This window comes from Ipomoea nil, unplaced genomic scaffold (assembly GCF_001879475.1).
Source record: "Ipomoea nil cultivar Tokyo-kokei standard unplaced genomic scaffold, Asagao_1.1 scaffold2705, whole genome shotgun sequence".
Taxonomy (NCBI): domain Eukaryota; kingdom Viridiplantae; phylum Streptophyta; class Magnoliopsida; order Solanales; family Convolvulaceae; genus Ipomoea; species Ipomoea nil.
In genome coordinates, this window is record NW_017619133.1 from 544,687 (window position 1) to 572,320 (window position 27,634).

A 27,634-nucleotide genomic window follows, 5' to 3' on the forward strand; every position below is an offset into this window, starting at 1 on the left:
GTGCATCAGGGAGCCAAGGATATGACCAAACTTTAGTTTTCCTGCCATTCCCAATTCTTTGTCTGCACCCAGACTTAACCAAATTCTGACTAGCCATAATACTCCTCCACACATAGCTTGGATTACCACCCATAGTAGCTTCATAGAAAGTAGTTGTAGGATAATACCTGGTTTTGAAAACCTGAGCCAAAAGATATTCCCGTTTCGTTAGCAAACGCCACCCCTGCTTCCCCAGTAAGGCTAGATTAAACTCATGCAGGTGTTTAAAACCCAAGCCACCAAACTTCTTAGGTGCACACATTCTGTCCCAGGCCAACAAATGGATACTACTCTCAGAGCCTTTCTGACCCCACCAGTACCTATTCATCAACTTTTCAAGAGCAGCACAAAGGGTTTTAGGGAGCAAATATATAGTCATCGTATAGGTAGGCATAGCCTGAGCTACACTTTTCAGAAGAACCTCCTTCCCAGCACTGGAAAGTAGCCTCTTATTCCACGAACCGAACCTTTGCTTCAGCTTCTGCTCGACATAGGCAAAGACCGCCTTTTTGTTTCTGCCTACAACTGATGGCAAACCAAGATATTTGTCAAAATCATCAGCCTGGCCAACCCCCAACGCACCTGCAACGAGCTCCCTATCCTCCACAGTAGTATTACTACTAAACGTAATACTAGACTTGTGAAAATTTACCGCCTGCCCCGAAAAAGACTCATATACACCCAGGAATTTCTTCACCTCCAATGTTTCCTGCAAATTAGCTTTAAAGAAAAGCATACTGTCATCTGCAAAAAACAAGTGTGAGATAGGCGGCGCCCCCCGAGCCACTCTACAACCATGAATTAGTCCTTTGGACTGTGAGTCCTGCAACAACAAAGATAAACCCTCGGCACATATAATGAATAAATAAGGAGACAAGGGATAACCCTGCCTTAGCCCCCTGTTCGGGATTATCTCCTCGGTAGGCCTTCCATTAACCAGCACCCTATAACGTACTGTCTGAACACACATCATCACAAGCTGGACCCATCGGTCATCAAAACCCAAACCAAGCATCATCTGACGCACAAAAGGCCACTCCATCCTGTTATATGCCTTTGCCACATCCAGTTTTAAGGCTGCCCAACCAACCTGCCCCAACTGTTTCCTTCTCAAAAAGTGACCAACCTCAGACTCAATAAGAATGTTATCTGAGATTAATCGACCAGGTACAAAAGCACTCTGAGACACTAAAATAATACCCTCAAGCAGCGGTTTCATGCGATTCGCAAGCATTTTGGTCATTATCTTATACAACACATTACATAAACCTATTGGTCTCAAATCAGACAAAGACACAGGGACACATTTCTTTGGAATCAGGACAATATTGGCGTTATTCAAATTAGCAGGAAAAGATGACTGTGAAAGACAATGAATAACGAAATCAGTAACATCCTTACCAATGATATCCCAGAAAGACTGATAGAAGCCCGGATTCATGCCATCTAGGCCCGGGGATTTGTCCTTGCCCATAGAAAACAACGCGCGCCGCACCTCCTCAGGCTCGAAAAGACGTAGGAGGTCCTCATTTTGAACACTGGTCACTCGTGCCTGCATGGTATCCACACTGAAAGCCCTAGGGCTCCCCCCTGAAGCAAAGATCTGCCTGTAATAAGCAGTGACCACCGTGTCCAATGCGTTGCCCTCTCTCCAGACACCGCTATCATCCATCAACTTCAGAATTACATTATTCTTCTTCCGGTACGAAGCATACTTGTGAAAGAATTTAGTATTCCGGTCGGCCCCTTGAAGCCAGTGCTGCTTTGCACGTTGCCTCCAAAACGCCTCCTCCTGGGAGAGCACCAGACTCAAACGGTCATCAAGGAGCCTAAACCGTGCCAAAGAAGCAGGATCGTGGCAACCCCGTAACGCATTCATTTCCCTCTGAATATTCTCAATCCGTTTACCAAACTTGTGATAGTGGTAACCACCCCACTTCTTGAGACCCCGTCCACATGAGTCCAACCTTGCCTGCATAGCCATACCTGGGGATCTAGACCACTCCCTCTCCACCACCTCCCTACACCCATCATCCAGAAGCCATGCATTCTCAAAACGAAAACCCTGTTGCCTTGGTGCATGTGACACCCCATAAATATCAAGAAATAGCGCGGTATGATCCGATGCGTTAGTACGAATGTTAAACAACCTTGCCTTATCATACTCTTCTAGCCAATCCATGTTTGCCACCACTCTATCCAGACGCTCCTCCACCCAGCGAGCAGTCCCTTTTCCACGCTCCCACGTAAAGGGGTAACCAATCATGGGTAACGTCATTAATCCACAGTCATCTAAGGCCTCCCCAAAGTCCTCTATCAAACCAGCTGGGTGCGGCAACCTACCCCTCTCCTCAAACTGCATCAACAAATCATTAAAATCACCTAAAACCACCCAAGGAAGATCAGACACCCCCCTGAGAGACCTCAAGAATTCCCATGCAGCCCTCCTCCTATCCCTCTGTGGAAACCCGTAATAACAAATTTGCCTCTATTGTCGCCTATCTGGAAGCGACACCACTAAGTCTATATGGTTGCGTGAATAATTAATCAGGCTGGCACAGTTATTCTTCGACCACAAAAAACACATACCTCCTCTCTGGCCCTCACTATCCACACAAAAGCACCCCTCAAACCCCAACCTTAGACGAAGCCTCTCAGCATGACTCCCATCTACCATCGTCTCCATAAAAAACACGAACTCGGGCTTCTTCTTGGACACTAAGTCCACCACCTCACGAACCGTCCGTGGATTTCCCAAGTCACGGCAGTTCCAAAACAAGGTACTCATTGGGAACGGCGGGCCCGATCCCAGGTCCCACCAAACTTTAAAAACCAGAGTCCACCTGCATGTCTTTTCCACCATCCAACTCCACTCCATCAACCCTCCTACGCCTTTTGGGATCTGCCCGTACACCCATCTCCGCCTCTACGGCGTCATCCACCAAATCAGCAACAGGGGTTTCCGGCACCACACTTAAGGCGGATGCCGCCGACGACCGTCCCTGCCCCGCAACCGCAGCTTCTCCCCCCGTACCAGGCCGCAGTCCCCGGACTGTCCGCCCCCCGCTGGTACACTGCCATACCTATCTCACGCCGGCTCTCCCGGCCAAGCTGGAACCATTTATCCCCTAATTCCTTTGTTGGGTTCATCCCACCCGCCCTCATTCCCGGTCCATAAAGATACTGTGCTGGCTCCAATGGCGAACGTCGTGCCTCTAAACAGAACTTATCTGTGTGGCCCAACTTTCCACAAAAGAAGCAGAACATATGCAGGAGTTCATATTTGAAGTTGACCCAAACCCAAGAACCATCGCGCAAAATCATCTTTATTCGACACTTTAGGGGGTTGGAGATGTCATGAGTTACTCGCACCCTATAGAAAGCAGTCCAGGGTCTCACAAAACACCGGTCATCTACTCGCAGAAACACCCCTATGAAATTGCCCACCTTCTCCAGAACTCTCTCTGTGCGGTAGCCGATTGGCAGGTCGAACACCTGCACCTAAAGATCCACCGTGTTCAAAGCCACCTGTGCCGGATGATCATCCCCTTCTAGCGGCTGGCAAAGAAACGTTGCATTCTCGAAGGCCCACGACCCTTCATCCAGGACACGGCGCCAGTCTGCGTCATCGAAGAAAGTAAACAGAAATAGCCCAGGCTGAACATCGGAAATCTCAATCCCCATTAACGGACGCCATGCAGACGCCATAACCCACTTCATCATCTCAGTCTTCAAATTCTGATCAGTCAGAAATCGGCCTACAATCGACCACGTTCGACGCTCCGCAGCCTGATCGATACTGCCAGTTGGCTCTTCCTCAAACCGGACCCCCAGGTCCTCATCCTCCAGCATGATATCAGCGGTGCTATCAATAATAATCTGAACGTCCATGGCGAGAGGACATACACACGAAGCGAAGAAGCACGTTCCAATGGCCGATTACGTAGAAAGCCCTAGATACCAGGGAGAGAGAAAAGAAAACCCTAGATACCAGGGAGAGAATTCACTATTTAAAAAAAAAATGCATAAAAATCAAATGATTTTAAAGTTCTTGATTTATAATCTTTGATGCTTGACTTTGAATGTTATGTATTTAGTCGGACTAATTATTTGAACAAAGTTTATGTTAAATTTTGTATTATATATATTTTTTTAATACATTTTAACATATTCGTAGTATATGTTTAACAATTATGCCAACTCTAATTGGGATGAGGTTCGAATCTAACACCTTTATTATAGAAATTATTGAGTAAGTTAAGAATAATAAATAGTTAACGGAATATTCCGTTAAGAAAGTTTATACTAACGGAATTTAAGGTTATTTAAGGGAATAAAATAATATAATAAAGGGTAAATAAGGAAAATCATTAAGAAATACTAAAATCAAAATAATATGAACCATTCATTTTAAGAAACAATTAGGACCGATATTTTTTTATTCCAGTTAAGGGCCTAACATTATTGGCTCTTATTAAAATTGTAGAAAATTGTAGATTAAGAGTTATGTTCAAACTTATAAAAAGAATCAATGTGATAATTAGAATTGTAGTACAAATTTTTTAAAAGATTTAAGTGCAATATTACTAATTATAGTTGCGGGTTGGGTATTATCTGCACCCGCAAAATTCCCACGGGAGCACGAATAGGGTAGGAATTTCATTACCCGCGCGGGTGTAGGTTGGATGCGGGGAGTGGGTTGGGAATGCCGGTGCGGGGGCCGTCCCGCCCCATTGTCATCCCTATCCCTAAGTATGATTGTTGTATCTCATGATGTGAATTTGAAAAGTTTCATCTTTTTTATTTTATTTTATAGTTTACCTTTTTGGTGTAAACTACAAGGTGGTTCGGGTCTTTCTCTGTCCGTTTAATGATTCAAGTCCACCCAACTCAAGAGCCGGCCCAAGGGAAATCACTTGTGAGAATTGAACACATTATTATCCCAGAATTTTCCTAAACAAAAAGAGCTCATTTAGCACTTAAACTACCATGTTGAGTATAGTTTACCTTTTTTCATTCAATATATAATTTTTCTAATTTACATTTATTTTGCTAGTTATTGCAATCACTTATCCATTAGCCAAATTAATATAACATTCTCACAATTTGGGAGAAGAATTAAAATGTATAATTATCATTTGAATATATATATATATATATATATATATATATATATATATATATATATATATATATATAATAATGCTCATATGTGGTCATGTTGTTAGGTGTGGTCGTGTGACGAAATTTTAGAATACACCAACAGTGTAAACAACATGCACCAACAGTGTAAGGGAAACACACCACAATAAAATGTAAAAAAAAAAAAAAAACACCAAAAAATACACAACAGACCCAAAAAATATACCATATAACTCACCAATCCCAATAGTGTATTTTCAAACACTGTATGGTGTTTTTACTCACACCTAATGGTGTGTTGTTGGTGATACGTACCTAATTTGTGTGCGTTTTTTGTGGTGCATTTTCTGACATTGATGGTGTATATCTTAATTAACTATTGGTGTATTATATATATATATATATAGATAGAAGGATCAAATGGGAACATAATTTTCTTGTAAAAAGTAAAGATTTATCTTAATCACTTATTCAATTCATTTTATAATTATTACAAATTTAAAAGTATAGTAATCACAAAATCTTAATCTTTTATTTCTCAAAATGAAGGATATGGCCGTGTTCACAACTTTTATAAAGAAACGTATTATCATATCAACCCCTTGCATATCACAACCACCGGAAAAAATTATTAAAAGATTAAAAAAAGAAGAAGAAGCGATATTGGAGTAGCTAGCCGGAGGAATAAAAAATAAAAAATATATATATTAAAAAAATAAAAAATAAAAAATAAAAATAAAAAATAAAAAATAAAAATAAAAAAAGAGTTAAGGCGGCATAATCGTAGTCGGTGACGTCAATTACATCATCACAAGCTTCCAAACCGCAATATATATCTGTATAATTAAGGAAGTAACGCTGTATTTTCCTTTGACTTTGCTTTTTCTTTCTTTGTTTTTTCTTCGGCAACAAGTAATCCAATACTAGGCAATTCTACATCGTACTAGCAACACTCTCAAAGATCCACACGCCTCCCCCTCCTATATATACGGAAGTACACTTTGCTACAACCTAATTAAGTTCAAAAAACCTTCTCAAACTCCATACTAAGTAAACACCCAACAACCAAGAAATCATCAGATCAGATCTAAATAACATAATGACGCTGAAGAGAAGTAGAGAAGAAGTAGCAGCGGGGGCGGAGGCGATGGCCATGGCGAATTGTCTGGAGTTGCTCTCCCGTCCGGCAGGCGGCGGCGGCGGCGAGAAAACGCCGCCGTCAGAATGGGAATTCGAGTGCAAGACCTGCCAAAAGAAGTTCAAGTCTTTCCAGGCTCTGGGCGGCCACCGGGCCAGCCACAAGCGCCCCAAAATCGACAACAATAATGTAGTGAATATCAAGAAACGACACGAATGTCCGGTCTGCGGCTTGGAATTCGGCCTCGGCCAGGCCTTGGGCGTTCACATGAGAAAACATCGCTCCGACCAATCACATAGTGACGACAAGAAATCCAAATCCCCAGATTTGTTAACAGTGACGACGGTGAAGAACGAGGAGCACAGCGCTGATGATGGGATTAAGAAGAAGGAGAAGCAGCAAGTTTTGTTTGACTTGAATTTTACGCTTCTAGAGAATGATTCCATTGTACATAGGAGATTAGTTCCTATAACTTTGGATTTGTTTGTTTAATTTTGTAGTTAGTACTATGATTCAGAGTTGTAAATTCATTAGATTATTTGTTGATTGAATTCATCTCATTTTTGCTCATCAGTATACATATATGGAATGAAATTAGTTATGTACTAGCTAGCTTAGATTTAAACTTGTGTGACACGGGGCTTAACTCACTAGCTCATAGAGCTAGAGTATTTGGAAAAAGAAATCAAGATTCGAATCTTGACAGGGGTAGTATAAGACTTATATATGTTCAAAGTGGACAGATCTCTTATGCACACCGATATTTAACTCTGTTACTGTGATTTAAATCTTTTTATATGTTCTGTTTTGTCGGATTGGGAATTCAACCTTGTCACTGTGATTTAAATCTTTCTATATGCTCTTTGATCGGGGTTGGGAGTTTAACATTTTTGGGAGAAGATTTAGACATGTACAAAATTAACAACCAGAAAAAAAAAACAAAAAAAACAAAAACGATTGATTATTTTGTTTATAGTAAGTTCAAAACAATCTAAATATTTCTATTTTGTATTAATTTGGAAGCTTCACCTTAAAGTTGAAGCTTTAATTTGTCACAAATGTGATTAATCCTTTCAAATTTGACATTTAATTTTATATACAATTTTGAAGACTTAACTCATTCCTATCTAACACCGACTAACTAACAATTCAATTTTAGGAGTTTGTATTGAAAGTTTTGATGACATGGAAATAATATATTTTTATTTGTACACTTAGTTTTCTAATTTAAATAATTAAATAGTACAATTAGGGTACTTAATTATTTTTTTTGAATGCAGGGTACTTAATTATTGTTTATTCATAAAAGACAATTGATTTGACTTACTAAATTTATGCATGTATTAATTTTAAAAGTAGTGATTCGATCTAATATATAAGATCAATAAGTTTGAGTAGATTTACATTGTTTGATGTCTGGCATCCCCAATTTATTTAAACCACAGCTATTACATATAATAAATATTTATATTTTATTATAATTTTAGGCTTCCATGTTAATATAGGAGATTTGTTCCTACAAATTTAAATTTGTTTGTTTAATTTTGAAGTTAGTACTTAGTACTAATATATATATATATATATATATATATATATATATATATATATATATATATATATATATATATATATATATATATATTTATTTATTTATTTATTTATTTATTTATTTATTTATCATTCCTTATGAATATATTGAATTATTTATATATTAGCTTAGATTTGAACATATGTGTATAAAATTAGTTAAAAATGTAAAATATTTTGTGTATACTAAATTCGAAACATTACAAATATTTATATTTTGTAACAATTTTGAACCTTTATCTTCTATTGAAGGTTTAATTTTGTGCAAATAATCTTTTTAAATTTGACATAGGCTCTGTTTGACACGCACAATTGAAAAATTAACTGAAAAGTTAATAGCTAATAAGCTAACTAATTGAAATTATAGTATTGTTTACTAAGCTGATAAATACAAAGAGACAAAGGGATAAACTAATATATTAGGAATTTGATTAATGAAGGATAGATGATGTCATTTTTTGTAAATTAAGAAAGATAAAAAAAATAAAAAAAAAAAAAAAAAAGTAAAAGTTAAAAATGAGGAACTTATTTTGAAACGCTAGTTAAGATAGCACTTTAAAATGAACTATTATTTTAATCTTTCATTTATTTGATCAAACAGAGCTTATTTGCTTATTTGTAGCTTAAAATTGGTGCGGGTGGCAGTCCCAAATGCGGTTGTGCGGGGAGTGGAGAGCCATTTATTTTGCTTAAATTAATGTCTAGGATTAACAAAATTTAAAATAAAATTTAAAAAAAAAACGGTAGCAATTTTGGTAATTTTTGCAAAAAGATCAAATTTAAGGTACGTGAATTTTGTGCTTAAGGTGCGTAAGTTTTGTGCTTAAGGTGCGTGTGTTTTGTGTTTAAGGTGCGTGAGTTTTGTGCTTAAGGTGCGTGTGTTTTGTGTTTAAGGTGCGTGAGTTTTGTGCTTAAGGTGCGTGTGTTTGGTGCTTAATGTGAATAGTTTTTGAAACTTAAGGTGCGTGAGTTTTGTGCTTAAGGTGTGTAGGTTTTGTGCTTATGGTGCGTGGGTTTTGTGCTTAAGGTGGGTCATGTTTCTTCTTCGCGAACCATTCTCTGTGAGTTACGGATAGTTCAGACCCTCAAGAAGAACAAAACTTTTGAACTGAGGGGTGGTTCAGACCCTCAAGAAGAACAAAACTTTTGAACGGAGGGGTGGATCAAACCCTCAATAACAAAACTTAAGGTGCATTGTTATAACACTTAAGGTGTGTTATTCTAATACATAAGGTGCGTCATGTTTCTTCTTCGCTCACCATTCTCTGAGTCACGGGTAGTTCAGACCCTCAAGAAAAACAAAACTTTTGAACTGAGGGGTGGTTCAGACCCTCAAGAACAAAACTTTTGAACAAAACTTAATATGCGTCATTTTAGCACTTAAGGCGCGTTGTTATAACACTTAAGGTGCGTTGTTCTAATACATAAGGTGCGTGTTTCTATCACTTAATGTGCACCATTTTTAGCTCGTTTCTTCCAAACACACGTTTTTTTTTTTTAATTTTCATTGATTTGAGCCGTCAACCGCACGGGAAGCTTTTACCGCACATGAACATAATTCTATATATATATATATATATATATATATATATATATATATATATATATATATATATATATATATATATATATATATATATATATATAGAATTATGTTCATGTAAAAACATGGCTTAAAATACAAACGTGTGGACATTTCTAGATCGTTAGATTTTGGATATCTAAGGTTGTGAATAGTTTTTATGTTTTTGTGTGTTGTGTCCGCCTGTGTGTACTGTCGTTCATGGGCGTGTGCACACTGGCCCAAATAATGTGGATTCACACATACATACTACGGAATATATATATATATATATATATATATATATATATATATATATATATATATATATATATATATATATATATATATATATATATATATATATATATATATATATATTCAGTTCTCGTGCGGTTGATTGTCTCCCGTGCGGTTGTGCGGTTAAATCTGAGCCATTCATATTGCTTAAATCAACGTTTAGGATTAACAATGATTAAAAAAAAAATGTGGTGGCAATTTGGTCTTTTTGCATCTAGGTCAAATTTAAGGTACGTGATTTTCCTTCTTAAGGTGCGTGGTTTGTGTGCTTAAGGTGAGTCAGTTGTTAAAACTTAAGGTGCGTCAGCTTAAAGCTTTAGGTGCGTGGTATTCCTTCTTAAGGTGCGTTGTTTTACTTCTGAGGGCTCGTTTGGTTCGGGAAAAATATTTTAAGGGAAGTGGAATTGAAATTCCATGAAAAAACAATTACTAGAAAAATGAATTTCATTGTTTGGTTGGTGGAAAAAGAATTACTGGGAATACTAATTCTATTGTTTGGTTAGATTTGGAATTGTAAGGAATAACGAGTATAAAGACCTATAAGCCCCTACAAATTAATAAGAGTAATATAATTAAAAAAGAAAACAATGGTAAAATTGGTAATCCATATCACATTTTCTTCCTATCTCCCATGGAAAACAAAATCCTTGGTCCAACCAAGGATTTTGTTTTCCTCAAATTTTAGGAATTCATTTTCAAATGGAAAATGAATTCCATGAACTAAACATCAGAAAACAACATTTTCCTCCACTTGGAAAATATTTTTCTTTGGAAAACATTTTCCATGAACCAAGCATCCCCTTAAGGTGCGTTCTTTGTTGAAACTTAAGGTGCGCCATTTTAAAACTTTAGGTGCGTGGTTTGTGTTCTTAAGGTGCTTTGTTTGTGTGCTTAAGGTGCGTACGTAGTTTGTATACTGAATTGAAGGTGTGCCACTTTAAAACTTTAGGTGTGTTGTTTGTGTTCTTAAGGTGCTTTGTTTGTGTACTTAAAGTGTGTGGCTTGTGTACTTAAGGTGTGTCATTTTAATGCTTAAGGTGCATCTTTTTGAGTTAATCGCACAACCGCACGAGAAGCTATACCCGCACCTGAACCATTCCCTATATATATATATATATATATGGGGAAAAGGACTTCGGGACCATGCATGGTCCACACAATGTTATGTGGACCATAACAAAAAGTACATTTTTAATATACTAAATGTATATTATTTTTGTACTGAATGTACATTATTTTACAATAGACAAAATATGATCCACACATAGTCCACACAATAATGATTGAAGGACTTCCGCCAAAAACCAACTAGTTGGGTTTCTCAACTTGAGAAGTAAACAGTTTTGTTGGGTTTCTCAAGTTGAGAAATCCAGCGAGCATATATGATTATATGAATGATAAAAAGATTTTATTATTATTATTATTATTATTATTATTGTTGTTGTTGTTGTTGTTGTTGTTGTTGTTGTTGTTGTTGTTGTTGTTGTATGATTGTTATATTTCTTTTTATTTATAATCATGCATATTTTTATTTTTTTTTTAAGTTATAGTTTAGACCACGAGTGGTCGAAACATTAGCGTTCATTTTTATACTTTATGCGGTTAAAATTTCTGACCACAAAAAAAGTGGTTTAAAATTTCAACCACATTATTGCTTGGTGGTCAAATTAAAATTAGCAAAAAGTTATGCAAATGTCAAAAGTGATCAGAATTGATGTTAAATTAAACACACTTGATTTCTAACCACTTTTTGGTGGTTGAAAAATTTAAGTATTTTTAGATATGGTTGTTGGAGTGGGAATTACTAACTAGGATTAATGTTTCATTGCCTTGCAATATATATATATATATATATATATATATATATATATATATATATATATATATATATATATATCAAGCTCAGTCTTTTTTTTTTTTCTAAACAAAATAGCAGAATTTGTCAAATTTGCATCAAAACATCGAATTTAATATGAAATTATCAAATTTTAAGCAGTTTGACCAAAGTTTAATTTCTTCCATACAAGATTATCAAATTTAGAAGGTTTAGTCTAAAGTGTTTTAAGGTGGAAAAATTGAATTTTTCATGTCAAAAAGCAGGGGCATTATATTATTATATTATTCAAACCATTTCTATTGCATAGATACATACTCTGCATCGAAGATTATAGATTCTGAAATAGTAAGTTATGGTCAACCAATTCTACCTGCATCATGTGAAACACGAAGCTTCACTTCACTCCCAAACTACGACTCGTAGCCGCGTAACTTGTTTAAGAAACAACTAGTGTTCGTAGTGCCTTGCCAGTGAATTCCTAAACGATAAATACCACTTTCCGGAAATTTCTATGATGTTTCACAAATGTTTTACCCAAACTTTCTACTCTTAAACACGTTTGTCTGTTTGTTGGGTTTCTCATGTTGTCAAATTAAGGGAGCATAGAAGCTAAAAGTCGTTCTTGTGTAATAGGACGCAATCCAAAATTACACATAAAATTAATGGTAAATTAAATAAAATATTAGTAAAAATTAAACTCATAATTTTTCAATACTTTACTTACTCCAATAACCATTTCAAGGCATATATTTGTTTTTTCATCTAGTAAATGTGGATGGTGTGGTTGGGCAAGTATGTTACTTGATATTAAGTGTAATTCGTCTCTAATTTCGGGATCATTAACTAAAATACAACATGTTTAATTCTTGAAGTAAAATTTGTGAGAATATAATCTTATTCTATAAGGATATATTATTGGGAAAAAATTGAAATCTTATATATATATTTTTTTCTATTATTAGGTTCTTTGAGGACCGTGAATGGCCAAGTTTAGCAATTGGGGGTTAGGGGATTGTTGGATGAAGGTAATAGAAACAAGTCCAGTACCTTACCTCTCGAAAATGTTACGGTACCGACGTACCGTATAAAGAAATAAAATTACGTCTTGTTTACGAACTATAGATTTTGGCGTAGTAGTAAATGCTTAATTTTAAGAAGTGGTATCAGAATCATGTCAAAAGTTCAAGTCCCAGACTGACTAGTGCTGAAATTGTTGGACGAAGGCCGAAAAGGCAAGTCCAACAATTGGTAGTTATGTGAGTTTCTCCAAAATGTGGAGGTATATAAGGAAATAAAGTTGCGTTTTCGCTTTATTAAAATAACTATCTTCCTTGCAATGTAGCATTTTCTTTGTGGAAATATTATTCCCGAAGATAAAATATATTTACAAAGGCAAAACTTTGTGTAAAACTATCTCACCTGAGACATTTAATACATTTTAACAAAAATATTATACTTTTTTATTGGTCCAAAAAAAATGTATCACACATTCAGAAAAATTAAAATTTAAAATAAAAAACAATACATGTCTCACATGATCAACAATTTCACACAAATCTAATTGATTTACAAATATAAAATAATCTTTTTCTAGAATATCAATCATATTTTATAAATTAAATGAGTGAACCCACACCAACAACTCACAGGGCGTTTGGTTGGTGGGGGAATTACGTAGGAAAGGAATTGCAATTCCAATGGAGATAAATTACTGGGAATAAAGTGGGAATTTAAATTCCAGTGTTTGGTTTACAAGAATAGAATTACTGAGAATTTCAATTTCAACGTTTGGTATATGGGAATTGAAAGGGAATAAGTGGTATAAAGTCCAAAATGCCCATTGTTGTTGTGGTATTAAATTTAGATTTAAACAAAAAATAAAGGGATAATTTTGACTCATCATTAGCTTTTTTTCTTCCTAAAATTCCAGAAATTAAAATCTCAGAGTGACATGAAATTTTAATTCCATGAAAATGGGAGAATTGAAATTCCATGGAATTGTAATTCCTTCCAATCAAACTAAAAAATTTTATGAACTTTAAAATTATGTGAAAATTAAGTGGGAATAAAATTTAAATTCACCCCAACCAAACATCCTGTCAATTTATTATTGAATGATAGATTGTGGGTAAAAATTTAAAATCAAATTCTGACAATTGTAATGAGAGTTTCAACCAATAGTTTTACACTTTTACGCGATGCGTCTTTTCCGAATTACATTTTGTGTCTGTTCACACAAGGCCCAAATAAGTGCAAATGTGCAATGACTTGCGCTGCACGTGACTGTATCTATTACGGAGCATGAATCAATTAACGTGTGCCAGCTGTCTGCTGAGTGTTAAATTCGCACTTAATCAGTTACGAAAATGCACGGAAACATTCTAGAAGTATCCAGGAAGCCGTCTGTCACTTTAATTTTAGTTCACATCGTACGACTTGTCTTTAACTTCCTGCCCCACACGCGGTCTCACGTACCTGACGGCTCTTATTTGACTGCTAAAATTAAAAAAAAAATAGAGACTTTGAGGTAATTTTAAAGAAAAGATAATTCTATGTGAAAGAGAAAGAGGAGAGAGATAGTAATTTAAGTTTTTGTAGGAAGATTTTGATTTTCGTCAGATGTGTAAATTTCACCAAATCAGTGAAATTGTTCTCTGGTGCGCATTATGCACACCAAAAGCGTTCAGCCGAGCGCTTGGATTTCATGCGCTTGCTGAGCACATTATTTTATTTGCAGTTTCTTTTTCTTTTTTTCTTCTCTTTCCCTTCTCTTTCTTAGTCATCTCTGCAAAAACTCATCAAAATTCATGCATATTGATGATGCCTTAAGTGGTTCAAATAGAGTAAATCTCATGTTATATGTCTTGATTTTATTGGAGGACGATGAAAAGAAAGTAATAAAAATCTGGATTCATATTTTTTTGAATGAATCAAAATGTCATATGCAAATAGAAAGTGAACAGTGAAGTTGAATGTGAAAGTATGTGTAGTATTACTCGTTCAAATTATACCACAAAACTTGCTTACATACCGTTGATTGGAAATAGAAGTGTAGACCCACATTTTGCTTCACAATTTAATTTAAGTACCATGTACTTTAGAATATAAGAGAGTTGTATTTGAAGGAATATATATACATACACATGATAGAGACCTTTGTGTATTATATATTTTATATATATCAGTACGTCTTGTGTAAAATCATCTCACGTGAGACATGTAATAATTTTTTATTTTTTTTGTTAAAATGTTTTTTAATGAATTCATAAAAAATATTATATGTTAATTAAAATGTATTATATGTCTCACACATAAGACGGTCTTATACAAAACTTATAATTTATATATTTATTTGTAATTAATTAATATATATTTCTTCTAATTCTAATTAATCATCGATGATTTGATACTTTTATTAAAACTTATTCTAATTACTAAATGAGTATGTAATACTCTATAGCTAAAATGTAATACTTTTTATGAATATGTGAAAAATTATTACATTTTAACTAAAGAGCATTACATGATATATATATATATATATATATATATATATATATATATATAGTTTCACACATGACTTATTTTTACTAAATTACTAAATTGAGAAAAGAGTTAAATAAATTGAACTCCCAAATTATTATTTTTTAAGAAGTTAATTACATCCTCGAACTACAAAAATTTTTATATTCTAGCTTTTGAACTCTTTAAAAAGTACAATTAGAATATTTTTTAACTATTATTACATGTTATATTGATGTGATTTCTACACGTAATTTTCTTTGTTTATATGGATGTCAAATATACTATTTTAATTTTTTTTTTTAAACTTTTTCTTTATTGAAATAAAATTGAAGAAAGTTACAAGTGATGTGGCATCCGTGTATACAAAGAAGATTACATGTAGAAATCACACCAATATAACATGCAATACCATGTAAGTTACATGTAAGAATTTTCTAGATCTAATTGTACTTTTTTTTTTTTTTTTTTTGTGACGAGCAAGGGAAATTCGCAGCTACTATTCAAATATTTAAATTAGGTAAACTCCACTACTATGTAATAGCCTGCAAACTATACAAGAGTGGTAAATCACTCTAAGAATACCTTGTACAATGAGTCGACCAAGAGAATATTAGTAAAAATTAAACGTGTGACATTTAAATACGGGAATCATGCACCACTCATCTTAATTCTACTTTTTGAAAAGGTTTAATAGCTAATATAAAATTTTTTATAATCTAAATGTGCAATTAACTTTTCTTAATTAGTTTGGACCGGACTTATTTGACCCTTCCTTACTATATAATGACCCTGTTTGGTAAAATAGTTAGCTTATCTGTCAATTTTAACTTATTTGACCATTATTAATTATTTGATTTGGTTAAAAAATTAATATAGGTGTTTGGTTAATTAATATTTTATAACTTCAAAATGCTAAAATTCAAAAAGTTACTCAAAAAAACTTTTTCAATTAACTTTTTGAGAAAAAAAATTATCAAACAGCTATCAGCTAACAGCTAATTTACCAAACAATTTTCTACCATTGACTAATGTTATCAACGTAACTAATTATACTTTTTAATTAATCCAATTAGCTAACAACCCTTTACCAAATAGGGGCAATATATATTTCAAATTTATAATTTAAAATCTCATTGTTGGAACAAAACATGCCGTATTTTTAATTATTGTTTAAAGCACTCGGAATATGAAAAGGAAAGGATACGACTGGCGACTTTTAAACTGTTGACTTTCTCTGAAAATTAAAAAGGGATAAACCTTCCACGTGCAAAATCCAAATTAATACTACACGCAATTGTTGAAGTCAGCTTCTATGATCTATCCGCATACGTACTCGCCGGCGACCTTTATATAAGAAACCTTTATATAAGAAACCCCAAACTCCATCTCTCACCATTATCTCTCACATTTCTACTCTCATCATCCGAAAAACACACAGAAATCTTCATTCAATTTCAAGTCCCAGTATGACAATGCTCATGAAAAGAAGCAGAGAGTACGCCGGCGTCGAGGCAGAGGCCATGGCGAATTGCCTAATGCTTCTGGCGCACGTTGGCCGGAATTCTTCTTCTTCTCCGCCATCGGCGTCGAAGGATCTCTGTTCTTTCCAGTGTAAGACGTGCGACAAGAAGTTCCCGTCGTTCCAGGCGTTGGGTGGCCACCGGGCGAGCCACAAGAAGCCGAAGCTGGTGGCTCCGGCGCCCGGAGAGCAAGAGAGTTCGCCGGAGAAGTCCAAGATGCACCGCTGCTCCATATGCGGGCTTGAGTTTGCCATGGGGCAGGCGTTGGGTGGGCACATGAGGAGACACCGGGCGGCCATGATGAAGGAAGGGTTTGAGAATCCGCCGGCGGCGATTCCGATGGCGATGGCGATTCCGGTGTTGAAGAGGACGACTAGTAGCAAGAGAATTTTTGGGTTTGGATTAAATTTGGATCTCAACCTGACGCCGGCTGAGAATGATGATTTGAAGATAGAGTCGACCACGCCAGCAACTCCGGTCTTACGTTGCTTCATTTGAATTTGGTCAATTCTTTTTTTGTTTATTCTTTTGATTCTTGGGATTACAGTAGACATTCTTTGATTCCTTCAAATATGTGTAGACATACATTCCTCCTAATCTTATATTTTATTTTTTGTTTTATTTTTACTAACTATTTGACATAAATTAAATTTCGAAGTTTGATTTGATGAGATGTCACTCATCATTTGTGCTAATGAACCATAGCATGCAAATTTTAATTTTGGTGTTTTGGTCAAGTTTAGCAGTATGAGTATTGCAGTATGAAGGTATATTACATTATATATATATATATATATATATATATATATATATATATATATATATATATATATATATATATATATATAGGGAAGGGATAAGGTGCATTCGTGGCTTTCCGTGCGGATGTGTGGTGGATTAATGTGCGTGAGGTTTATACTTAATATGCGTGAGATTTGTACTCAATGTGCCTGAGATTTGTACTTAATGTGCGTCATGTTAATATGTGTGAGTTTTTTATTTAATGTGCCTGAGTATTGTGTGTAATGTGTGTGAGATTTGTGCTTAATGTGCGTGAGTATTTCAGAATTACTAGCTCATAAGGAAGCAGAACAGAAACTCAAGCACATTAACGCCCAAGCTTCTTGTTACTTCTTCCTTCAATTTGGCCATGAATTCTGGATTATCAGCTACCTTCAATGCAGTTGAATGTTTATATAAATGACGTACGCACAGTAAAATTTGCACAGCAGCTAAGTGTGGATTTCTGTTGTATTATTCCGATAATTCTTAACCACCATAGCTCGCCTCCACATCATCATTAACAGGGAGGGGGCAAATGGCTACTGGGGATGGGGAAGAAACTGACATCAATATTTTCTGCTGCATTTTACATATTCACGCACATTAAGTACAAATCTCAGGCACATTAAACACAACACTCACGCACATTGAGTACAAATCTCACGCACATTAATCTACCGCACATCCGCACGGGAAGCATTTAACCGCACGGGAACCTTTCAATATATATATATATATATATATATATATATATATATATATATATATATATATATATATATATATATTAGATCTGAGCCGTTGATCAAATCTAGATCAACAGCTCAAATCAATTATTTTTATTTTTTATTTTATAAAAAAAAATGTCCATCCTGCATCAATCTCCTTCATGCTTACGTACTTCAAAGATAACAACTCCACCATAATTCACTCTACTGATTATAAAACAAAAACTACAAAAATGGCGCACCTTAAGATGAAAAACAACGCACCTTACGAAGGAAAAAACAAAGCACTTAAGAAGGAAAATAATACACCATAAAAAGGAAAATCACGCACCTAAAGGTTTAGGCTGACACACCTTAAAAAAGAAAACAACGCACCGAAAGCCTTAGGCGACGCACCTTAAGTTTTAACAATTGATCGACGCACCTTAAATACACAAACGACGCACTTTAAGAAGGAAAACCACGTACCTTAAGAAGGAAAATCACGCACTTTAAGAAAGAAAACCACGCACTTAAACTTTTAGGTCAACGCACCTTAAGTTTCAACAACTGACGCACCTTAAGCACAAAAATCATGCACCTTAAGAAGGAAAACCACGCACGTTACATGTAAGAATGTTCTAATTGCACTCTTTTTTTTTTTTTGCTTTTCTTTTTTTTTTTTTTTTTTTTTTTTTTTTTTGGTAACGAGCAAGGGAAATTTGCAACTACTACTCGAATATTTGCACTAGAATAGGTAAACTCTACTACTGTGTAATAGCTTGCAAACTACACAAGAGTGGTAAATATAAGCGCCCTAATAATACCCTGGACAACGGAGTCGACCAAGAGAATATTAATAAAAATTAAACTTGTGAAATTTAATTAAATACGAGAATCATGCACCACTTACATTAATTGTACTTTTTGAAAAAGTTTAATAGATAATAAAATTTTTTATAATCCGAATGTGCAATTAACATTTTTTTTAAATATAGTTAGAACCGGAATTATTTGACCATTCCCTTACTATATAATAGAGGTGGCTAGGGGCCGGTTTAAAGTCGAACCTGCCTTGAATTGGCCCGAAAAAAGCAAGCCTCGGCTTCACCGGGCTTAGCCCAAATCTGAACCGGCTTATAGATCAGAGTTTACTCCGGACACGACCTAGGTTCTATAAAAAATAGCCCGGAGTCCGGGCACGACCTTGGTCGCTAACCAGCCCGGGCACGACTCAAGCTGGGACCAAATCTAGCACGGACTTTATAAATTATAATACACTTTATAATATTTATAAGTTATCAAATAATATTACAAGTCTTATGAAAAATTTTAATATTACAAGTTCAAATGTTATTAAAGTCTTATAAATTTTTAATTTTTGTAGAAAGTCGTCATATTAATTTTTTTTATTTTAAAATTAATAGTTAAAATATTATTTTAAACAAAAATATTAACTTTGAAAAATTGCCTGTGAGTATGTGTGTATATATATATATATATATATATATATATATATATATATATATATATATATATATATATATATATATTAACTTGTATTATTATATCGAGTTAATACCCAAAATGGTCCCTCGACTATGTCATAATTACCAATTTGGTCCTCAACTACCATTCTTACCCAATTAAGTCCTCAACTATGTAACTTTTACTCAATTAAGTCCTCAACTATACAATTCTTACCCAATTTAGTCCTCTGTATTAATTTGACTGTTTGTTGACTGTCAAAAGTCGAGATAAAATTATAATTTTACAAGATTTCTCCTTCTTCTCCATTTAGCAGCGCCAAACCATGCAGCAATACACTCCGATCAGATTTCGATCGTCAAAAAATCGTTGGAAATCAAATTCATGGGCTATCCGATGCATAACCACTACTTCGATACTGACATGTTTAGAACCCAACCGGAGCTTATTGCTACATGGTTTGGCGCTGCTAAATGAGGAGGAAGGAGAAAACTTGTAAAATTACAACTTTATTTCCACTTTTTACAGTCAACAAACAGTCAAATTGATAAAGGACTAAATTGGGTAAAAAATTGTATAGTTGAGGACTTAATTGGGTAAGAATGATAGTCGAGGACCAAATTGGTAATTACGACATAGTCGATGGACTATTTTGGGTATTAACTCTATTATATCTAAAGATTGAAGTAGTTTAAGTGGTAAGAACATTCGTTGTTAATCATGCGGTCAATGGTTTAAATTTCATTTCAAATAAAAGGAAAAAAGAAATAATTTATAAACAATTTTTATAAAAGTAAATTAAAAAAAATTATGGGCCTAACCCGGGACTGGCCCACAAGAGGCCTGGGCCCAAGTCCATAGTAGGTCTTGATCAGTGCTAATCTAAGCCCAGACTTGATTCAGACTGGCACGAGACTAGCCCAGACCCGCGATTTGACCACCTCTACTATACAATATATATTTTAAATTTATAATTTAAAATCGGGATAAGAGTCAAAGCCCTCCAACTATGTGTCAAAATACAATTAGACCCTGGAACTAAAACAACATTCAATTCCACCCTGACACTTGTTAAAAATGTACAATTAACACATTTAATTAAATGTTTTTCTAATTCAAAAGTCTAATTACATTTTGATATATAGTAGAAGGGTCTATTTGCTCCTTATCTCTTTAATTATTGTTTAAGGCACTCGGAATATGAAAAGGAAAGGATACGACTGGCGACTTTTAAACTGTTGACTTTCTGTGAAAATTAAAAACGATAGACCTTCCACGTGCAAAAGCCAAATTAATACTACACGCAATTGTTGAAGTCAGCTTCTCTGATCTATTCACATACGTATTCGCCGGCGACCCATATATAAAGAAACCCCAAACTCCATCTCTCAACCATCATCTCTCACATTTCTACTCTCATCATCCGAAAAACACAGAGAAATCGTCATTCAATTTCAAGTTTTGCTTTAGTCCCAGTACGACAATGCTCATGAAAAGAAGCAGAGAGTACGCCGGCGTCGAGGCAGAGGCCATGGCGAACTGCCTCATGCTTCTGGCGCACGTTGGCCGGAATTCTTCTTCTTCTTCTCCGTCGTTGGTGTCGAAGGATCTCTGTTCTTTCCAGTGTAAGACGTGCGACAAGAAGTTCCCGTCGTTCCAGGCGTTGGGTGGCCACCGGGCGAGCCACAAGAAGCCGAAGTTGGTGGCTCCGGCGGCCGGAGAGCAAGCGAGTTCGCCGGAGAAGCCCAAGATGCACCGCTGCTCCATATGCGGGCTTGAGTTTGCCATGGGGCAGGCGTTGGGTGGGCACATGAGGAGATACCGGGCGGCCATGATGAAGGAAGGGTTTGAGAAGCCGCCAGCGATTGCGATGGCGATGGCAGTTCCGGTTTTGAAGAGGACGACTAGTAGCAAGAGAATTTTTGGATTTGGATTAAATTTGGATCTCAACTTGACGCCGGCGGAGAATGTTAATTTGAAGATAGAGTCTACGACGCCGACGCCGACGCCGGCAACTCCCGTCTTACGTTGCTTCATTTGAATTTGTTCAATTCTTTTTTGTTAGTTTATTCTTTTGATTCTTGGGATTATAGTAGACATTCTTTGATTCCTTCAACTCACGTACATTCCTCCTAATATTATTGATGTATTTAATTAACCTGGTTGCCCGAATTATTAAATTCGGATAAGAATGTAATACAGACGAGTTATAAATGGACGAAACGATATCGTAAAGGCCGCGAAGACGGTATATTGTATTTAAATGCCGTGAATAGGCTATTACAATATTTGTTTTAGTACAAAGTATGTAAGATAATGATGAAGATGGGGATAGAATGTCTTAATAGGACAAATGCATGCCTATTTATACAAAATAATCCTAACTAACTCGCTAATTTCACGGTGGGCCATAAGACTAAGTCGAGGCCCATGCGATGGGCCATATGACTAAGTCAAGGCCTATCATTCTGGACCCGGAGGCAGGCTCCGGGCTTGAGACTCTTCTTGAGTTGCTCGGGTAATTATACATACTCGGACCCCGAGTCTCTCTATTATTATTGGGCTATTTCCAGTATATCCATCATCAGTCCCCCACTCTCTAAGTTGCGAGAAGTCGACAACGAGAGAGAGTAAACGTTTGGCCCAATTGAAACTGCTCGGGGCTCCATGCTTGGATGATTGCTTCAGGGTCAACTTGAAAAAATATTTCGCTTATTCCAACACCTTTTAAGCTTTTAGCTTTGTGATCCGAGTCATCTCCGTTCAAGAGTGGGCTTTCCGGACGACGCATGGTCGCTTATTAGATTTTTGCTCGCATGATTTTTTTGTTTTTATTTTTGTTTTTATTTTTTTTACGTAGTATGTAGTTATTTGGCCAAGGGTACTATCGGTCCAAAAACTCTTTCGTCGAGTGGCAAATGAGGTCGGACCTCGTGCCCCCTTAGTGTGGTAGCCCTTCGACCCGAGTCATCTGACACCGAGCCGTTAGGCTCTTTCGTCAGGGTACGCGAGGTCGGACCTCGTGCCCCCTTAGGGTGATAGCGCTTCGACCTGAGTCATTTGACACCAGGCTGTTAAGCTCTTCCGTCGGGGTTGGTACGCAAGGTCGGACCTCGTGCCCCCTTAGGGTGATAGCCCTTTGACCTGAGTCATTTGACAACGGACTATTAGGTTCTTCCGTCGGGGTTGGTACGCGAGGTTGGACCTCGTGCCCCCTTAGGGTGATGTTAACGTTTCCGTGCCCGAGCCGGAGGCTTGACCAAGGAAAGGTTCTTCCATCGGGTAGCTAGCAGTATGGATCCCATGCTGGCCTTTAGGGAATGCATTGAGCGAGCAATACATATGGTTTTTTTTTTTTTTTTTTTAACAATCGGAATTGACTCAATTGGCTCGTCGACTGTGGCTCGGACGACGAAGTTCGCAATGATCCGAGGACCGTTGGTCCGAAGTCCTTGGTCTCGGCCCCTCTCCCCCCTCGGAAGGGTAAAATTTTCTGAACTACTCGGACCAATTTTATAATAAAAAATACTATATTATAACAAAAACAAATTGTTGGTTGGATCAACATATATGTAATAAGCCAAAAATAGGTTTTTCTGTCAGGTAGTGAGCAGGGACGGACCCCCTACCACCGCGAGGATGTCAAGGTCAGGGCCGGCGCGCACGACCGCGATCATAGACAAACCATTATACTTGATAGATTATATGAACCCGGGGTTCGGATTATGCAACCCGAATATAAGTCGAACGTGACAAACGAATAATAAAATGATAATAATAGGGGTGTGTATGAAAATGATATTGTATTAATTGAGCGTAGAATGCTATTACAGAGGTTTGGGACGTATAATAACGTTACAAGTATTGTATGAAGGTAGTAGATGATTGATTAGGACACCGGGGGGTTTTTATATACCCCTCGACCGCTACGGGTCCTAGGTCCGCGGGAGGAGCCGCGGCCCGTGCCGCGAGACTCGCTCCACGCGAGGACCCAGTCCTTGGCCGAGTACGGAGCTCGGCCAAGGGGTCGACCATGGGCTCGGCCGAGCCCACGTCGACGAGCCCATGGGGGCTGTGGCCGAGCTCGTGGAGGTCAGCCGACGCCGAGCCGACCCCATGCCGGGCCGACCCTGGGGCGGTTCGCCACGTGTCGCGGGTGGGTGCCGGGTCCGACCCTGTCCGTATCGCTCTGCTCCGATCCTGCTCCGTGATTATTCCATCATCAGTCCCCCACTCTCGGGGCTGTGAGAAGTCATCCGCGCGATAGAGTAAAACAAATTTAATAATTACGGGACCACAAATCGTGTTCCAAAAAATCCAACCCACACCCAGGTAGAATTTTCATCCCGATAGGACTCCCAACCAGACTGGAATTTAGACATGTGTTCATCCTTATCAGCTCAAGAATCCTCATCCCACCATAACACTTCAACTTCCCGCATAAATACCCCCTCCATCTTCCAAAACCCCACTCCACATTCCCAAAGTCCCATCCCTCCCTCTTACCAAAGTTTCCCCCTTCCCAACACCCTTTTGAATTTCAAAATGTCAACCCCTTTTCCCCCTCTTTTCTTCCACCCCTTCCTCTATATAAAGTAGCACTTCCTCACTCCCCACACACACCACAAAGCTCCCCAAATCTGAAAAATCTCTCCCCCTTTCCCCCCATTTTCCAGCCATTTCCCCTCGTCGTCGATCGCCGTCAGCCGCCGCCGCCAGCCGCTGCCCGCCGAACCGCCGACCCCGCCATGGACCAGCCGACCCCAGCCCAACCGAGGTCGAGCCCCCATCCGGCCGACCCCAGACCGCCGAGGTCGAGCCCACACCCCGCCGAGCCCGCGTCCCCGAGTCCGAGCCCACGCCGCCGCGTTCCCCCACCGCGTCCTCCTTGCTTGTGTCGAGTGAGTTTCGTTGCATACCCTCTTTAGAGTTTCGTAGATAGTTTTTTATGTGTATAGTGCCTCTTGCCGAGGATGCGCACCTCATAGATTTACCCTTGTTCTTTGAGTTTTGCACCGTCCTGGACTCTATTGACTACGCGGATCTCCCGCCTAGTGATGACGAGTCCATTGACTTAGATCAGTTTTCTTCCCCTTACACTGGGCATTATTATCTTGAGTACCCTTACATAGACCCACTAGCTACGCATCCCACTTACATGTTGACTCCTACGCCTCTTCCGGATCCCTATAGGGGCATGCCAATGAGGCTATTGAAGCCCCTTCGGACATGGTTAGCAAATTCTCTGTTTCAAGAATTCGATCCAGCTTTTCCTCTATCATGTTACTAGTACCTCGTGAACGCTCCCATGTAAACTGATTACCACTAAAGGGAAAGTCTTGTAAACCACTGTCAGCAACTGCATCACGAAAACCAGTGATTAACCATGGCAGGTGTGGAGCTCGTCCTCTTTTCTCAGTTTGGTGCAATAGATCATTGTAATCACCCATAATAATCCATGGCATCAAACTTTGATTTGCCAGATTGCGTAGCAGCTGCCATGCTTCCCTCCTTCGCTGTCTCTCGGGATAACCATAATACCCAGTAAAACGCCAATAATGGTTGTCGACATCCAGTGTTAAGGTGGTATCAATAAAGTTGGCCGAGTAATTTGTGATCTGTAGGTTCACACAATTAGACCATAACAAAGCCAAATCACCTCTAGTATGTAACCTTTCAAATTGGCAGGAATTCCCAAGAATATGCACTTCTTGGCTCTTGGTTCCGTTTTATTTCTTCCTTGAGGGATAGTAGATCCAAAACACAAGCAACCAAAGGCTTTGAAATGGTGGTATTCCACACCTTTACCAAACAATACTTCAAAGGGGGATTCTCACCAGACTTGGCAGGGGGCAACCTATTATAATAAGATAAGAGGCATGTATGACACAATGACTCCAAAACTCTACAGGCAGTCCAGATTGGAATCTGAGTGCTCTGGCTACATTTAGGACATGTTGGTGCTTTCTTTCTGCCACTCCATTTTGCTGGGGTGTGAACACACAAGACTTTTGGTGCACAATTCCCTTCTCATTGCAGAAGTTACTCATTAGAAACTCAGTGCCATTATCTGTCCTTATGCCCTTAATTTTAGTGGAAAATTGAGTTTGAACATATTTGTAGAAGTTCTGGAATAAAGTTTTCACCTCTGATTTGTTTCTCATTAGATGTAGCCATATAAACCTGCTTTGGTCATCCACAATTGTCAAAAAATAGTGTTCTCCTTTTATGGAGGCCACAGGAAATGGACTCTAGATATCCATATATGTAAAAGATTAAAACATTTTTCAGTTCAAGAATTACTGATAGGAAATGCAGACCTTCTATGTTTTGTAAAATGGCATGCTTCACAAACAAAATCAGAAGATGAACAAATTGCACTTTTGGTCCTGTGACTATAGGGTACTGATAATTTGAGTACGTGACTTTCAAAACTCTCAATTTAAACCTTTAACTATGTAATTATTAGCAGATTGGTCCTGCTGGCCAAATTGCCGGCCAATTTTGGCCGGAAAAATTAAAACTATTTTTAATTATTTAATTATGAGGACAATTTGGTCATTTTAGAGTCTTCTTCCTCATTGAGTATTCTTCTTGATATTCTTCGAGACAAACGTCGTGTTGTTCGGACCAAAATTCGCGAAGAAAAACGGGAAAACAAACGTCGTGCTGTACTGCAGAACTCACAAGGTGGTGACTTCTCTTTTTCAAAGTATACTATTGCATACAGAAAATATAGTGAGGGAAATGTAGGAATGAACTAGAGAGAGACAGAGAAGGAGAAAGAGGAGAAGAAGAAGAAGAAGAAGACTACTGGAAAACGACAGAAGATCACCGCTTCAGATCTGCTTTATCTGCGTCTCTTTACCCAATTCAATTCATTACTGTTCAATGCAAAGCCTCTGAAAATAGGAGCTCCATTTTCTCTACTGAGTTTTTACTCACTCAGTCAACTCAGTGCCACACTTCTCTCTCCCTCTCTCTTTTTCTGATTCATTGTGGTCTAGAGTTTAAAACTCGTATTGGGTATTTTCGATTTTGAGAAAAGTTTCGATCTTTGATCTTTGCTGGGCACCTGTGATCTTTAACGTTAATGGTAGCTTTCCGCCGGTGCTCATTGGAGCTCCGGTGAGTCTCTGAGGAAGCTCCGATGAGTGTTGGGGGATTGGGTGAACAAAATGTGTATCTGAGAGCTAAAAGAATTTGAAAATGTTCAAGTTGGCGCGATGGCGGAGCGAAAAGAACAAGATCAGGGTTGTGTTCAAGCTGCAGTTTTATGCAACTCAGGTATGGCCTCAGGGAACTCGTCTGAATTTCCATATTTTAACTGAATTTGTAGAAAAATATTAAAGAAGAAACAGTGTGCTCTTTTCTCCCATTCTTGGAAATGAACGTTGAATTGCAGAAATTGTGTCTTCTCTGGGGTTGTAGCCTTTGTGTACATTTTCTTGAATAGATTGCTTTTTTTTTTTTTTTTTTTTTTTTTTTTTTTTTTTTTGTTTCACCTGCTATAATTAATATCTGTGTAACCAAATTTTTTTGTTTCACCTGCTATAATTAATATCTGTGTAACCAAACCTAATATGGAATTAAAGAACAATTGTTATTGGTATGGTGTCGCAGGTAACAGGGGATGCATTGATGATATCTGTGGTTCCAGCTGATGTTGGGAAGCCAACATTGAAATTAGAAAAGGCTGTAGTTCACAATGGGAGCTGTTACTGGGAGAATGCGGAGAATCGATGGACGTTCGCGACGCTTTACAGGCTGACGTTTTTCTTCGCAAATTTCAGTCCGAACAGCACGACGTTTATTTTCCGGCGGAGCTTTTTCCGACGAGGGTGAGGTCCACGTGGCGACGCCCTCAGCGCCGCCGCGGGGAAGGCGGGGGCGATGGTGAGCACGTTCGGAGTGCAGTACTACACGCAGGACGGAGACTCGAAGAAGATCAAGAAGAAGACTCAGTGAAGAAGAAGACTCTAAAATGACCAAATTGCCCTCATAATT

At 37.5% G+C, this 27,634-nt stretch overlaps 3 protein-coding genes across 3 annotated transcripts; all 3 read left to right on the forward strand.

Moving 5' to 3' along the window:
• Positions 1-6,175: 6,175 nt before the first annotated feature.
• LOC109156433 (zinc finger protein ZAT8-like) lies at positions 6,176-6,924 on the forward strand. The gene has a single exon (XM_019304300.1). The coding sequence runs from the start codon at positions 6,281-6,283 to the stop codon at positions 6,809-6,811; it is 531 nt and encodes a 176-aa protein (XP_019159845.1). The 5' UTR covers positions 6,176-6,280; the 3' UTR covers positions 6,812-6,924.
• A 9,600-nt stretch (positions 6,925-16,524) lies between these two features.
• On the forward strand, positions 16,525-17,315 carry LOC109156432 (zinc finger protein ZAT11-like). Its single transcript, XM_019304299.1, has one exon. It carries the CDS (start codon positions 16,596-16,598, stop codon positions 17,145-17,147), a length of 552 nt encoding a protein of 183 aa, XP_019159844.1. The 5' UTR covers positions 16,525-16,595; the 3' UTR covers positions 17,148-17,315.
• Positions 17,316-21,110: 3,795 nt separating this feature from the next.
• On the forward strand, positions 21,111-21,668 carry LOC109156254 (zinc finger protein ZAT11-like). The gene has a single exon (XM_019304112.1). It carries the CDS (start codon positions 21,111-21,113, stop codon positions 21,666-21,668), a length of 558 nt encoding a protein of 185 aa, XP_019159657.1.
• Positions 21,669-27,634: the final 5,966 nt, after the last annotated feature.